This window comes from Poromitra crassiceps, assembly GCF_964638095.1.
Source record: "Poromitra crassiceps genome assembly, chromosome: 3".
Lineage (NCBI taxonomy): Eukaryota > Metazoa > Chordata > Actinopteri > Beryciformes > Melamphaidae > Poromitra > Poromitra crassiceps.
Genome location: NC_139625.1, coordinates 72,453,449 through 72,470,147, shown reverse-complemented (window position 1 = coordinate 72,470,147; position 16,699 = coordinate 72,453,449). Strand labels below are relative to the sequence as shown.

The following is a 16,699-nucleotide window of genomic DNA, read 5'->3' as shown; positions in this document are numbered from 1 at the left end:
GCGGATGGCAGTTGGGAAGAAGCTGTTCTTGTTACGAGAGGTTTTGGTCTTGATAGACCTCAGTTTCTTGCCGAGGTGGAGCATTTCAAAGAGTTTGTGTCCGGGGTGGGAGGGGTCGGCCATGATTTTCCGAGACTGGTTCAGTGTCCTGGCGGTGTGCAGGTCCTGAAGGGATAGCAGGTTGCATCCGATCACCTTTTCAGCACAGCGGATGATATGCTGCAGGAAGTTGAGCCCACCCAGCCCGTGATTCGGCACCCGTGACGGTGATAGGCATGAGGTTCATCCAATCAGCTGTCAAGTGTTTTTTTAAGTGCCTACCTTTTTCCAAACAGTTTCCAAGGACGACTTCCCAGATGGTTCAGTGCAATAAACCATCTGGCGTGTCACTGTCAGGTTATGCTTGCCTGTGTGTGTGTGTGTGTGTGTGTGTGTGTGTGTGTGTGTGTGTGTGTGTGTGTGTGTGTGTGTGTGTCTTTCTTCATACCTGACTTTAAAGTCACAATGAAATGAAACCTGTCTTTTTCCACCTTGTTAGCTGTATTCTTGTGTATATCTTGTACAACTATGTTTAACAATACATTCCTCAAATTGAAAAAAATGTTTAGTTTATCATATTCTTTATATGAAAATCCAATAATATTACATGCATGTTAAAGACTTTCAAATTTGTGAAAGTGCAAAAAGATGCACAAAGCATTTTTAAACACTTTTGAACCATCCCTTCATGTTCTGTTTCAACTGGAAATTCATCGAATTATGAAAGCAAGACATCAAGATGCCATTTCCTTGTGACTTTAAATGTATCTGTTGTTCCGGATGTATTGATTTCTTTTGAGTTCACTCTTTCTTTTTTAAAGGAGAGTGGACCATGCCCTTCCCAGAACAAGGCTCTAGTAGGATTCACTACTTGTCCAGCAGGGACAGCTATAGTCACAACACCTGGGTTTGTGTCTGGATAGCTGTCTAAACTGGCTGCTCTGTGTAGCCCCAGTGGCCTAATGGATAAGGCACTGGCCTCCTAAGCCAGGGATTGTGGGTTCGAGTCCCATCTGGGGTAAATTCAAGCAGAGTGGCGCAGCGGAAGCGTGCTGGGCCCATAACCCAGAGGTCGATGGATCGAAACCATCCTCTGCTAGAACCTTTTGTCAGACATGGGTTTGATCCCCCAAGCATCCCTTGAGCAAGATAGTTAAGCCCTATATGCCCAGGGTGCCGGACTTAGTCCAAAAGTCATGTGTAATTCAAAATCCACAGGTTTACAGTACTTTTAGTTTGATTAGGAATTTTCGACAAGGGATCTCCAGGTTTGAGAAGAATAGTGTAAGGCCTTTCACACATTCGACTCTGCGGCAACCTTTTCTGTTTAAAAATACATATACATTTGGCAAAATAAGTATTGTTCATTATAGAAAGTTGCACTATGCAACAATATGCAATATGTGCGCCAAGTAAACTGCTAAGTCAGTGCGCCGAAGTATGCCGGATTGGTCGTTCACCCAGCGCCCGCTGTAGCGCTGTGGCCACGCCCGGTCGGCGGTTTTCCTAAGGGGGGGTTTTCTTTCTTAATGCTAAGTCAGCGCGCCGAATTATGCCGGATTGGTCGGTCACCCAGCGCCCGCTGTATCGCTGCGGCCACGCCCGGTCGGTGATTTCCGTAAGCCGCTGTGCGCCAAGTAAACTGCTAAGTCAGTGCACCAAAGTATGCCGGATTGGTCGTTCACCCAGCGCCCGCTGTATCGCTGCGGCCACGCCCGGTCGGTGGATTTCGTAAGTTGCTCTGCCGCCAAACCAACCAGTCGGTGACAAGCGTCGCATTCCGCCCAGCGCCCGCTGTATCGCTGAGGCAAGCAGACCGGTTGGCGGTTTTGGGTTTTTCTTTCTTTTGGGGGATTCTCTATCCTAGTCCGAGCAGATGCCTCCAGAAGAGAGGCATCTTACCGCGGAGTCATTACGCCAAAGAACTAGTTGCCATGCTGCCATGCCATCAGAATTAGTTGCCATGCCGTTTCATGCCATAGATCTTATTGCCATGCCATACTTGAATAAAGCTTGCTTGTTAACTCTACCCTCTGGTCTCTCATGATTGAAATGGTGGTCTCGACCTAGTTTCAACATGAAGACCAGACACACTGCCTCACATGTAATCCTAGTGTGACGACAAGTGTAATCCTAGTGTGATGTCCGTGTGACGCACTTGCCAATAGACGCCGGTAATGTCGTCAATGCCGAGGCTATGACGTGGCAGTACTTATAGCCATGCTGTGTCATCGTCCTCTTTCTCTGATCCTTCTGGTCGCTGTACCTGAGCTGATCGCATCCCATATATATATATGGTTTGACAGTGTGATAATTCAGCCTTGGATTATATTTGTAGGGGAAGAGATCAATAGCGATAGTATAAGCGAGAGAGAGTTCCAACAGCAAAACCTGACGTTTAGTTTACCGCTATCAAACTGTCAAAATGGATGACATTACTGAATGACATGACTCAGCTGTGCTGGTTTGTGGCGTAAAGCACACATGACCAGTGCAAACGACAAGTTCTCACCCTGCTTATAAGCCTCTCAATGTGACTCTGCTTAGAGTCAATAGTCATCGGCATCTGACTCCTCAGAGGGCTGTGGGGCTGGAGATACTTAACTTTGATGACATTCTGAGGGAGGTTTACTCCACATTCACATTTACATAATTTGCATATTGTTGGACCAAAAAAAAAAGGTGCAACTTTCTATAATGATAATAATACAATACTTATTTTGCCAAATGTATATGTATTTCTAAACAGAAAAGGTTGCCGCAGAGTCGAATGTGTGAAAGGCCTTACACCATTCTTCTCAAACCTGTAGATCCCTTGTCGAAAATTCCTAATCAAACAAAAATTACTGTAAACCTGTGGATTTTGAATTACACACGACTTTTGGACTAAGTCCGGCCCCCTGGGCACATAGGGCTTAACTATCTTGCTCACGGGATGCTTGGGGGATCAAACCCATGTCTGACAAAAGGTTCTAGCAGAGGATGGCTTCGATCCATCGACCTCTGGGTTATGGGCCCAGCACGCTTCCGCTGCGCCACTCTGCTGGAATTCACCCCAGATGGGACTCGAACCCACAATCCCTGGCTTAAAGCAAATTTATACTGCCTGCGGAGTGTCCGGTGTCCGCGGTGTTCATGGCAAGACCGTTCTCTCCGCAGAGGCACATCTTTTTATGGTAAATACGGTAGGAGTGCAGTGTCTGCGGAGAGCGGAGAATCCCCCTCCAGGCTCCCGTTGTGTTTTTAGCAGGAATGCAAATGTCACATCAGTTCTTCCGTGTGTGATCCTGATTTATATCGGCGAATAATCAATCCTAGTGCAATTGTAGGCTATTTTCAGTTTGTTTTTAGCAAGTAAGTTTGTTGTCTTCTTGTTTATGTGCTTTGCATTTAATTTTTTCGATCTCAAATCGTTTTTATTGACGTAGTAAATTGTAGGCTATTCACTCTAAAATGGGCTCCTTCATGACTGAGAAAAGGATCATGTTGCTCCCTCGCTCATGTGGCGACGCTTAAACCCGTTCATTTTTCACTGATTTCATCGGTCACTTGGTCAGTTTGTGGAGGCTTCTTCCCTATACAAACCATAGCAAACATTAGCCAATCATAGCCTCGGAATTGACTGCACGAGCTCGCGGTGTGCTCTGCGGAGTTACATTTTTTGAGAGGAGCGCGGAGCTCCGTGCAGTCCCTCCGCAGAGCCTGTGCGGAGTGCCGCGCTCGCCGCACAGAGCCTCCGCTCCGCGAAAACCGGACACTCCGCAGTTAGTATAAATTAGACTTTAGGAGGCCAGTGCCTTATCCATTAGGCCACTGGGGCTACACAACGCAGCCAGTTTAGACAGCTATCCAAACACACAAACCCAGGTGTTGTGACTATAGACAGTTTTCACCAGAGCGCAACCCCACAGCACTTACTTTTTCGCAGCATTCGGCAAACTGCAGAAATATTCACTCGACATTGTTACTTTTGTTTTCGCTGCTCAGCTGTATAGATGGTTTTCACGGAATGGTCAGTCCTGCACTTGAATGTTTTTTTTTCTTTTATGGCCATAGCAAACACTGCAACAGGAAGTGAGCGGGGGTTCAATTTAGAATGTTTTTGTTAAGTTAAAACCATCTATAGCTGTCCCTGCTGGACAAGTAGTGAATCCTACTAGAGCCTAGGCATGGGTCGATTTCCGCTTTTACCGGTTCGGTTCGGTATACGAGCCCAAACCGGTTTGATCACGTGCAAACCGAAAAAACATTTTTTTTTTTTTTTTTTTTTTTTTTTTTAGTTTTTTTTTAGTTTTTTTTGCCAGTCCATTCTGATTGCACTATTGTTCGTATTAGCCTCTTCTCAAGTTGCACTAGTAGGCAAAAGTCTTATTTTGTTTATTATGTTGATGTTTGAAGAAAAGTTAAGCTGAATAGTTATGAGAAATAAAAACAGTGTGTTGTTACAGTTAAAAGGTTCTGCTTATTTGTATTCAGTGTTCGTGCTGGTTGGCAGCATACCAGCTTAGAGGTGCATTATCGCCACCAACTGCAGCCGCTTTGATACGTTTTTTTGGGGAATATCGAACCGGTTTCAAAATGTTCAAACCGACCCATGCCTAGGCCCTATATTGTGTGAATTTGTGGGTTTTGAAGTTTATAAGGCAGCTCAGCTGTAAGCCAATCCATTCTGATTGCACTGCTTGTGTTTTTATTAGCCTTTTCTCAAGTTGCACTATAGGCAGAAGTCTTATTTCATTTATTATTTTGATGTTTAGAAGAAAAGTTGAGCTGAATAGTTATGAGAAATAAATACAGGGTGTGTTTGTTACACAGGTGTCCTGCTTCTTTTTATTCAGTATCATTGCTGGTTGACAATACCAGCTTAGAGGTGTATTATCGCTATCAGGTGGACTGAAGTTGCACTACAGACAGTTATGGGCCACACTCGGGAGCCCTGCTTAAAAAAAAAAAAACATTTTTTTTTTTTTTTTTATTACAAAAAAATCGGTATACCGGTTCGATCCGGTTTAGATGGCAATATCGAACCGGTTTTAAATTTTTCAAACCGACCCAGCCCTAGAGCCTTGTTCTGGGAAGGGCATGGTCCACTCTCCTTTAAAAAAGAAAGAGTGAACTCAAAATAAATCAATACAGCAGGAACATATATACAGTAGCTAGCATGGTGCTAGCATGGTGTTTCTTATACCATATGAAACTAGAAGACGTATGGAATTGATTGGTACCAACCCTGTCAACCTACCCTGTCGGGAAGGGGGCTAAATAAGGCTCCAAATTTAGGCAACATTTTTGTGAGGGAGAAAATTGGCATGTCCATTTTCAAAGGGGTTCCTTGACCTCTCACCTTAAGATCTCTGAATGAGAATGGGTTCTGTGGGTAGGGTTAGGGCTACTACACACCTTGAGTTGCATGCACTTTCTGTCAGAGAGTTAGTTCCGGTTAATGGCTACAGTAGTCAGATTGTCTGAACTGCTGCTCATTTGGCCTGGCCGCTCTGCTGCTAGTTCCAGTGTGCCAGTGTGCCTTCTTATTCTGCTTATTTTACGCATTACTACTGTGTATTTTATTTTATGCTATGTGTGTTATGTGAACGAGCAACTGTAACTTGTCCCAATTTCCCCCCGGGGATCATTAAAGTCTTTCTGATTCTGATTCTGATTCTGATTGCTACCTGGGGCTGGGCAATAAATGTCAATTAATTTTTGCTTATTCATTGGCTCTTTTCGCCTGATAAGTAATTACATAACCTGACTGCTAAATTTGACTGTCCCCTGTGACTATTCATGACCATATCGCCTAGCCACAGTATATTCTATCTGTTCTGCTCTTCTCTTCCCCCCTTCCCCTGCTCCCTCCCCACCTCCTCCCTTTCCCTGCTCTCTCCTCCCCACATTCCCTGCTCCACACCTCCTCCCTTTCTCCTGCTCCCTCCTGCCCCACTCCCAACCTCCTCCCTTTCCCTGTTCTCTCCTCCCCCACTTTCCCTGCTCCCTCCCCACCTCCTCCCTTTCCCTGCTTTCTCCTCCCCCACTTTCCCTGTCCCCTCCCCACCTCCTCCCTTTCCCTGCTCTCTTCTCCCCCACATCCCCCCGCTCTCCCTCCCTTGCTCCCCCTCCTCCCTTTTCCTGCTCTCTCCTCTTTCCCCCTTCCCCTGCTCTCCCCACATACCCCCGCTCTCCCTCGCTCCCCCTCCCCCACATACCCCCTCCCCCACTCTCCCTCCCCACCTCCTCCCTTTCCTGATCTCTCCTCCCCCACATTCCCCCCGCTCTCCCTCCCCACCTCCTCCCTTTCCTGATCTCTCCTCCCCCACATTCCCCCCGCTCTCCCTCCCCACCTCCTCCCTTTCCTGATCTCTCCTCCCCCACATTCCCATGTTTCCTCCCCATCTCCTCCCTTCCCTGTTCTCTTCTCCCCCACATTCCACCCACCTTTTCTCCCCTTCTCTCCGGCTTTCTCTATCATATGATTGTTCAATCTTGTTATTATTACTACTGTAATTGCCACTGTTGTGTCAGCTAGATTTAGCTAGACATATTTTCTGTGAAGTCCTCTGAGACATGCTTGTGAATTAGGGCTATACAAATAAACTTGACTTGACGTGTCTTTCCCTTTGAAAATGTTTAAAGTCGAACTGAACCCGTTCGTCACGTGCGTCGCAGTCCGTTTCAGACTGAAAAAATAACTTGTCTGAGATCACAGGTTGAGAGGCAGGTCATAGTAATATGTCGATGATTTTATTTGACAAATCTGGGGACTGGATTGGGCTTTGCCCAATCCTGGCGTGTTCCGCCTCCAAATCGAGTGGGATTCAGCGTGTTGTGGCGCTCCTCGGGAAGAGCCTGCTACTGACGCGAGGTTAGTGGCTGAGTGGAGCTCAGCGAGCCGCAGGCAGCCAGCTGCCTTCGTGTTGCCAAGCAGATAGTGCAGTCCGTCGGCCTGGAATCTCCGAGGTGCGACCCCTGACAACCAGCAGGCTCTCAAGCACGCGCCTTTATCGCTGCTGTAAATACAATATTCCTGGAATGCGCGTTTTAACGAGCCAGTTACATTTCTTTGCATTCTTAGACATTACCGTTTTTGTTTTTTGTTCATGTTCCATACAATTGGCCAAGTTAGTAGTTCGTTTATGGGATAGGAATTCTGCCAGATGAGAGACACTAGGCGCCATTTTCTCTTTCTTTTGGAAGAGAAAATGATCCTGAAATGAAAATTTTATTGACAGCTGCCATGTCGTGATATGATTGGTTGAAATGGGGTAGAAATTTGATAGTACTAGGTGACGTCAGCAAACTGTAGATTACTGTTATCAATGAAATCTTGAAAAATGAACTTTTGATGTGAAAAAGTGTGAAAAACGAAAGAAATTAGATTTTTGAGATTTTTTTTGCATACATTATTAAATAGGTGCACTGCATACCCAGGTATTTGAACTAAAATAATAGAAAAGTAACTTTTGGGTTCAACTCGACTTTAAGCTTTTTTTCCAATCAAGTCTAAATCTAACTTTAATACAAGTCTTTAATAAAAGTTCTAATAACGTTTTTTATTATTTTGAGAATTTATTTAGAATGTAAATTGTCTTTAAATTATAATACATTTTAATCTCATGTAATTTCACGTAACAACTTTTATTTTTGGCAAACGGCCCTCCATCCAGATTAATTGTTGGCCCTTCATACGAAAGAATTTGGGCACCTCTGATTTAGCAGCTGTGCCGGACTGTTACACTGTTCTGCTGTTGGGATAGGCCCATGTGTGGTTCTGATATTCTGAATATATAAGCTACAGTGCAGTATAAATAAGGTTGTACATTGATTTCCCTGCTGTGCTGCTGTGTTTGGTCATTAAATAAATGGAGAGAGAGTCCTCGGTTCAGTCTTTGTTTTTGGATAATGTGAATGTTCTTAATTAAAAGTGAGAGAGAATTGACTGAATTCTGTATGAAAAATATATAAGGAGACAATCTTTTTGGGGATCATTGTAAAGCCACAGCATAGTAAAGAGGATATTAATGTGATGTATGGCGTTCTTCATAGATCTAGCCTCTTCATTTTGCACTCAAAGGGATCTGCGGACTCCCTGACAAATGTCCCCACCACTTTCCAAATCAAACCTACACCCTTGGTTGCACCTGTGTGTCTACCCTGCCTTTTAGACACAAATTGGCTGCTGTGATATAGGCCCATTGAATTCATACACTTTTCTTTCATCTCTCCAGGAGAGCGGCCACGGCTATGAGGCCAGTCCTCTGGAGAAGCAGGCCCATGACAACCCGGCCTACGAGTGTGGGAGTCAGAGTGAGCTGTACCCTTTGCCCACGACGGCTTCCACAGCCACCTTCAAGCTCCTGGGACTCCTGCATGAGCTCCAGGCCCAGGTCATCCACGACAGGCTCTCCAGGCTGAGCGGAGTCCTCGCCGTCTCCCTGTCTTCGTCCGGCGGTTTGGCCAAGGTGGAGTACGACTCCTCGGCCGTAACCGCCAAAGAGATCGCCTTGGAGTTCCGGGCCATGGGGTACGACGTGGAGTCGACTGTGCGGATCAGGGTGGACGGTATGACAAGGGGTCGGGACGATATGAAAATTTCATGTCACGATTATCCTGTCCAAAATAATTGGGATTAACAATATTATCCTGATAATCATCAAAATATGCTTAAAACTCTAATCACTTTACCTTACATTTACCGTAAATTCCGGACTATAAGCCGCGGCTTTTTTCCCGTTTTTTGGCCTTTTTTGCCCCCTGCGGCTTATATAACGGTGCGTCTTATCTATGGATTTTTTCCAAAAAAAAAAAAAAATCTCTCTTTTTTAGCACTCTTTCTAACTATAAATCCACTTCTGTTTTAATTTCCTCTCTTGCCCTCTTTTAACAACATAACATAACATAACATAACACAACACAGGTAAGCAGAAAGAAAAAGACGAAGCAATCATGCCATGAATGAGGAAATGACTCACCTGCTGGAGGCTGGAGATACACGCTTGGGCTAAACTTTTACTCCGTGAAACACTATCGATTAAGTCCGACATCGCTCAGAGGTTTTGAGCAGCTTGAAAACAAGTTTGAAAACGTGCAGAAGTCCATCCACTCACTCACTAAAGAAACTAAGGCAACCGTGAACAGAGTTTATAATGCGGAAAAGCGCCTCCGCGCACTGGAGGACAAAAACAACACAGTGAGTCCGAAAATGGATAAAATGCAAAATCGAAACCCTGCACACGCAGGTTGATGACTTAATCAGCAGGAGTAAAAGAAATAACATTCGCCTGATCAATGTAAAAGAGGAGCTGAGATTGGTGACATGCACGCTTTCGTGGCAAAATCCTGTGTTACATCCTGGACCTGAAGGAAGGCGAGAAACCACCAGAGGTGGACAGGGCACACCGGGCGCCTCGGCCACGTCCAGACCCCGGCCTGCCACCGAGGGCCATCTTCATCTGCCTACTCCGCTGGCCCGACCGTCAACTCATCCTCCAGGCTGCGGGGAAGAAGCCCCTCACCTGGGAGGGTACGGCAGGACCTCTCCGCGTTGGTGCAACAGAAACGCGCAACATACAACAGCATCATCGAGTCAATGGATATCGCTTTGGCGTACTGTACCCAGCGAGACTCGTCATAACCAGACCGGACTATCTTTAGCACTCTTTCTAACTATAAATCCACTTCTGTTTTAATTTCCTCTCTTGCCCTCTTTTCACCACACCGCGGACACTGTGTGCCCAGCGGCGGAACAAGAGCTCAAAGTGAAACTGCCGAATATCTTTTGAGTTGGACTGGTCAATAGTACTGTGAGTAACTAAAATAAAAAAATAAAAAACGGAATTCTCTCTTCTTTAGCACTCTTTCTAACTATAAATCCACTTCTGTTTTAATTTCCTCTCTTGCCCTCTTTTCACCACACCGCGGACACTGTGTGCACTGTAAAAAAAACAAAAAATACCACAATGTGTGATTTTGTCTGGGGATTAGTGACCTGACTTTTGTTTTGTTGAAATGTTAATAAATGGGAGCTTCCCCAAACAGCCATCTTCCCGACAATCCCCTCTGTGCACGAAGCCTTACATATGGTAATTAAACATCAAAACACCCGCGGCTTATAGACCGGTGCGGCTTATAGAAGAAAAAAATAGTCACCTTTGAAGGTGCGGCTTATAGACCGGTGCGTCTTATAGTCCGGAATTTACGGTAGTTAAGAAATTACACAATGTCTCCCTCTCTCCCTGAGTCTCTCTCCCTCAGTCTCCCCCTCTCTCCCTCTCCTCTCCCTCCCTCTCCTCCACTCCCTCTCCTCTCTCTACCTCTCCCTCAGCCTCTCTCGTGACGTGTGTGTGTGTGTGTGTGTGTGAGTGAATTTATGACATCACTGATTATGTCATCATTTGGATTTATGACATCACTGATGATGTCATCAGTGGATTTATGACATCCCTGATACATCAGTCATGGCATCACTGAACTATAGCCTTGTGTGTGTGTGTGTGTGTGTGTGTGTGTGTGTGTGTGTGTGTGTGTGTGTGTGAATGAATTTATGACATCACTGATGATGTCACAATGCCTATTTGTATATGTATGTACCGTAAATTCCGGACTATAAGGCGCACCGGTGTATAAGCCGCACCTGCAGAGTTGACTGTTTTTTACATATATAAGCCGCACCGGTCTATAAGCCGCGGGTGTTTTGATGTTTAATTACCATATGTAAGGCTTCGTGCACAGAGGGGATTGTCGGGAAAGAGATGGCTGTTTGGGGAAGCTCCCATTTATTAACATTTCAACAAAACAAAAGTCAGGTCACTAATCCCCAGACAAAATCACACATTGTGAGATGCTTAAAAATCACCATCGGCGGGAGCTTTACTCCAGATGCTGTGCAGCCAAGAACACAAGTGAAATTCGTTCTCTCGTGACCTGTGGTTCTGAACGTGATGGACGATTCACCTTTCTTGTTAACAGTCCTAGTGAGAGGCAGGTCGAACGTCAAAGGCACTTCATCCATATTTATGATCTGCTCCGGTCCGATGGAATATTCCTTGATCTTTCTTTGTGTGAATTCGCCGAAGTTTGTAATTTTCTCCTGGTAGTCGGGAGGGAGTTGCTGACACAGTCGTCCGCGCCCTGACGGACAGTCCCTTTCGTCTCGGGTTTGTGCATGATCCTTTGCTGCTGCTGCTGTTGTTGTTGTTCCTGTCTCGCTACTGTCTCAGACATGGCTTTCAGGCTCAATCGCCGCCATCGTCGTAACACAGCCAGTTCTCCATCTTTTGAAGCATGATGTTAGATTACAACGAGCTAGTTGTGTGGCTTAGCCTTCCAAAATGTTGCTGTTAGTTTTTTAGAATGTAATACATAGAATTGGGAATGTTACATTCAATTTCATTCAGACTGTCTTTCAGGCTCAATCGCTGCCTTTTTCCCCCCGGAGCGAGGGAGGAGGGAGGGTGTTTTACCGTAGTGGCTGAGAGAGAGTAGTGGCACAGTGCTCCAATCAGGTCGCGAGGCACATTTTTTGCAACATCATCCAATCAGGGTCTCGCTCTCATAATGTCTGTCTTGCTCTCGTTCTGCCTCATACCAACATCCATAGATTTTGGAGGTTCCCGAGTGGCCGTTTGCTGGAAAAATCCATAGATAAGCCGCACCGTTATATAAGCCGCAGGGGGCAAAAAAGGCCAAAAAACGGGAAAAAAGCCGCGGCTTATAGTCCGGAATTTACGGTATATTATAATCATATATACGAGGAATCAGCGTGACGTTATGACCACAACAAACACCTGACTTCCGGGTTGCGCTGCGGGGTGTTATGTGCAAATCCACCCCCCTATGTAAATACATGCATCTGCACCATCCATGGGGCTCAGAGCTGGAACATAGCTGTTAGCTGTGAGCTAATTGTGGCTCTAAAATAAAATTGTTATCGATGCGGTGAGAATGTCATTGCGGCGACTTCCACTCCCCACTCTGCGCGTTACTGTGCATAACCTCTGTTTCTACTCTGAAGTATTGCAGTTTGTTTACCATTTAGCAACATGCTGATCCCTCGTATTGTCCCACCCCTAGGTATGACCTGCCAGTCCTGCGTCCAATCCATCGAGGGGCATATCGGGGCGCTGCCTGGGGTCACGCACATTCAGGTGTTCCTTCAAGATGCTGCGGCGCTGATCGTATTCCAGCCTCTTCTAGTGACACAAGAGGATCTGAGAGACACGATTGAGGATATGGGGTTCGGTGCCGATTTATTAGTAGAAGACCCATCTGCGCCAGGCTACTGGCAGAGGGAAACGACAGCGGCCATCATATTGGATTTGTCAGCACAGACTGTAACCGTTTGGATTGCGGGAATGACTTGCAACTCTTGCGTGCAGTCCATCGAAGACAAGATCTCTCAGATGACGGGTGTGCATTCAATAGTGGTGTCACTAATGGAGGGAAGGGGAACTGTAACCTTTGACCCCAGACTCACGCAGCCAGAGCCACTCAGGGCCGCTGTGGAGGACATGGGCTTCAAGGCATCGCTTGAAGGTAGGTGCAGGCGGGCTGTTTTCACCTCTTTTCTAAAGTTTGTTTGACCTTAGTATGCCTCTGTATTGCAGTAGCTTTGCTGTGCTTTATTTACAAGTGTCTTGCGGTTTCAGTCACCCTCTAGTGGTGACAGAAACCGCTTATTGCAGCTTTAAACATGTGAGTTGTGGAGACAGTTCAGCGTAGGGAATATTTACTTTCAATTGTGTTGATTCAACAATAAGCGGGAGCTTAAGTTAGCGAGAATATGGGAATTGTCACATCAAACTCGTTTCTTTTCAGGTTTTTCAAGCACCAACATTATCAATTTCAATAATGACTTTAGTGTGAGTGCAGACGTATCAGTTTCAAAAGGGAGCCCTCTCTTTCAGACAGTATGACAGTGATAAGGGAGATACAGTAGAACAGACACAGCAAGGAATTGATTATTTCCAGAGGTGAGGGAAATCTGAGATAGAGAAAAGGCTCTAGGATTCAATACTTACAATACAGCTATAGTCACAACACCTGGGTTTGTGTGTTTGGATAGCTGTCTAAACCGGTTGCTTTGTGTAGCCCCGGTGGCCTAATGGATAAGGCACTGGCCTCCTAAGCCAGGGATTGTGGGTTCGAGTCCCATCTGGGGTGAATTCCAGCAGAGTGGCGCAGCGGAAGCGTGCTGGGCCCATAACCCAGAGGTCGATGGATCGAAACCATCCTCTGCTAGAACCTTTTGTCAGACATGGGTTTGATCCCCCAAGCATCCCTTGAGCAAGATAGTTAAGCCCTATGTGCCCAGGGCGCCGGACTTAGTCCAAAAGTCCTCTGCTAGGAAGCTTTTATTTTTTTCCTCATCTGGGTTTGATCCCTCATGTAGCCAAAAAGGCATAAGCATCCCTTGAGCAAGATAGTTAACCCCTACATGCTCCCAGGGTGCTGAACTAGCTGGATCAAGTACATCAAATGTAAACAAAAAACAGCTATGTGGACAGCTTTATCACTGGCTTCTGTGTAGGGTTGCATGATTTAAAACAAAATCTAATTGCGACTATTTCGACTGATATTGCAATAGCGATATGATTTGCAACATCAGAGGTAATGATAATTTTTATTATTCTCATTTTCATTGAAAAATGTATTAAAATGATTACGGTGTGACTCTTGCGGGGATCTGTACCAAACAGAGTATTGCAGTGGGCCATATTGCAATTTCAATTAGACTTAAATTAATTGTGCAGCCCTACTTCTCTTCTGTGTCCAATTGTAGTGTGTCATTCAAAATACACAGAGTATAGCAGCAAGGAATTGATTCTTCCAGGGGTGGGGGACTTAACCACTCAACCACATCTGGACACCTGAGTGCAGATGAAGCTGACATTTGTGTATTCTATAGAAAGAAAACCTTTGTGTGTAATACAGTAAGAAGTAGAGGCTCGCAATTTTCTAGCTTTTCAATCGACAGCTCAAAAGCATTCCTGGAATACATTCTGGATTATTCCAGATCGTGCAATTACTTGGGGTTTGTCATTTAAAGGAGAATTCAGGTTTTTTTTTTACAACCTGAACCTCATTTCCAGCTTTAATTATGATTTTTAAATCACCCTGAAAGTTTTTTTTTAGATGGATCAGCCACAATATTATTACGTGCCGAGCAGCGGCCTGGAAACGAGGAATAATGAGAAAATTAACGCTCTAGTGTGAGTGCAGACATTTCAAAAGGGAGCCCTCTCTTTCAGACAGTATGACAGTGATAAGGGAGATACAGTAGAACAGACACAGCAAGGAATTGATTATTTCCAGAGGTGAGGGAAATCTGAGATAGAGAAAAGGCTCTAGGATTCACTACTTGTCCAGCAGGGACAGTTATAGTCACAACACCTGGGTTTGTGTGTTTGGACAGCTGTCTAAACTGGTTGCTTTGTGTAGCCCCGGTGGCCTAATGGATAAGGCACTGGCCTCCTAAGCCAGGGATTGTGGGTTCGATTCCCACCTGGGGTGAATTCCAGCAGAGTGGCGCAGCGGAAGCGTGCTGGGCCCATAACCCAGAGGTCGATGGATCGAAACCATCCTCTGCTAGGAAGCTTTTATTTTTTCTGATCTTGGTTTGATCCCTCATGCAGCCAAAATGGCAGAAGCATCCCTTGAGCAAGATAGTTAACCCCTACATGCTCCCAGCGTATGGAAGCCCAGCAGCTGGACAAATGGGCGGCAGAAAATAACATGCTCCTCAACCGAGAAATATCAGTGGAGCTGAGGATCTGTTTCTCCAGAAACCCACCACAACCTGCTCCTCTGTTTCTGGGTGGACAGGAGGTCCCGGTTGTGACCACCATCAAATACCTTGGCTTCCATCTGGACTCTGACCTCAGCGGGAACACTGAACCGATGGTGAAGCAAGCCTCTAAGCGGCTCCACTAGCTGACTGTTCTAGCCAGGCATGGCCTACCACGTGAAGACCTTTTCACCATCTATACTACTCTAGTTAGGCCATGTCTGGAATATGGTAGTGTTCTTCTAGTGGGATGCAATAAAAATCAGGCTGCCCTACTGGAGAAGGTGCAGAAGAGGGCCCTCAGGATCATCTCCAGAGGCTCTAGCACACTGCCACAACTCCCGTCGCTTCAGAGCAGGAGGGAACAAGCAGCCACTCAGCTAGTCAGAGACATGACACATGAACAGCATCCACTTCATGACATGCTCCCACAAACAAGAGCAGAAAGCACACAGAGAGACTGCTACAGAACAGAGGCAACATCACAGACTTTCAGTGCAGAACAAACAGGCTGAAAACAGCAACTCTGCCCACAGCTGTAAGACTGTATAACACACAGTCAAATGGATAGCTAAAGTCCTTTAGAGTCCGCTTTGTCTTGTCCCTTTGTGTGTGGGTGTGTGTCTGTCTGTGTGGTTGTGGGTGTCCATGTGTGCGTGTGTGTTTTTTGGCTGTATTTGTTTGTTCTTTTACATTTTTATAATTTTTTATGGCTTTCATGGCTTTAGAGTTTAGGTTTTATTAGAGATATTTTTTGTAAATTCTACCTTCAATTCAGTGTAATACTGTGAGCATGAATGAAATAAACTCAAACTCAAACTCAAATTCACGTCATTATCATAATAAGTACAGTAGCCGCTGTGTGTCAGAAAATAAGCTATTCACAGGATGTAAATACACACATTACACATGCCCCGTATTCCTCGTTTCCAGGCCGCTGCTTGGCGTAAAAATCATAATTAAAGCTGGAAATAAGATCCAGGTTGTAAAAAACTGAATTATCTTAACACCCAGTCACATGACTGAGCAGGGTCACCAGTGAGAGTCGATGGAACCGTGTGGAATCTTGTCTTTACACACAAAATCTAAATCAAGAACATGTAACCTATTCTGCACTCTGTGTGCCATGCATGATCACACGACGAGTCACATGAGAGCTTGGTTTAGGATTAAGGTTTTCAGCTTGATGGGTGCCATAAATGCCTAAATTGCAAATGGAAGACATCCAGAATACCGCACAGAGTGACAAACAGTCAGCCCTCTGCTGAGTATGACGTTGTCATTGTTGATGTTTTGCTGAGACTTCACTGAAGGCTCTTCAGTTCCTTTTTTGTCCCATACAAGGAGCAAACGATAGAGCGCAATTAGTGTTGACTGTTGACTTAGAAAAGCAGCGGTTGTCTGATGTCAAGTATGTCCTTATCTTTCCTAGCAACAAGCTGCATTCAGGAGTATTCTGTCATTAATTATGACTACGTTTTGTGATTATGGCTCCAAAATCTCCTCCCATCTGTTCTTCACAATCTTGGAGGCTTGTAGTAAGAAAATGGCATCTTTTTCAAATGATTTGCTCAGAAATTCTGTAGGATTCATTGTGAAGTCTGTCTAAAAAGATGCAATGGTGAAGTAGGAGCTCATCGTATTGTTTAATTAATAGTACTCTCGTAACACTTATTTCAGTGAAGTAATGAAGGGAAAGGTGAGGGAAATTAACATACATTTTATTGTCCCAATAGGGAAATGTGGGCAGTGCAAGTTGAGTGCACACAGTAAGCAAGTTGAGTACACAGTAATAATATAATAGTGTGGAATAAAAATCTTCCCAGTGCATAATGTACAATACATACAAAGGTGTAAAATGATGGAAGTACAAGGGAGACT

The 16,699-nt window shown here is 45.1% G+C and overlaps 1 protein-coding gene across 1 annotated transcript in view; it reads left to right on the top strand.

Annotated features, from left to right (window-relative positions):
• Nucleotides 1-1,704: 1,704 nt before the first annotated feature.
• Nucleotides 1,705-16,699, top strand: part of atp7b (ATPase copper transporting beta) — a gene marked incomplete at both ends in the record, with an annotated part of 61,824 nt that continues 46,829 nt past the window's right edge. The window contains 4 exons of the mRNA XM_083633141.1: nt 1,705-1,770; nt 8,262-8,595; nt 12,106-12,567; nt 14,732-14,934. Of these exons, the coding sequence (XP_083489267.1) occupies nt 1,705-1,770; nt 8,262-8,595; nt 12,106-12,567; nt 14,732-14,934 (1,065 nt within the window). The remainder of the gene's footprint in view (nt 1,771-8,261; nt 8,596-12,105; nt 12,568-14,731; nt 14,935-16,699) is intronic.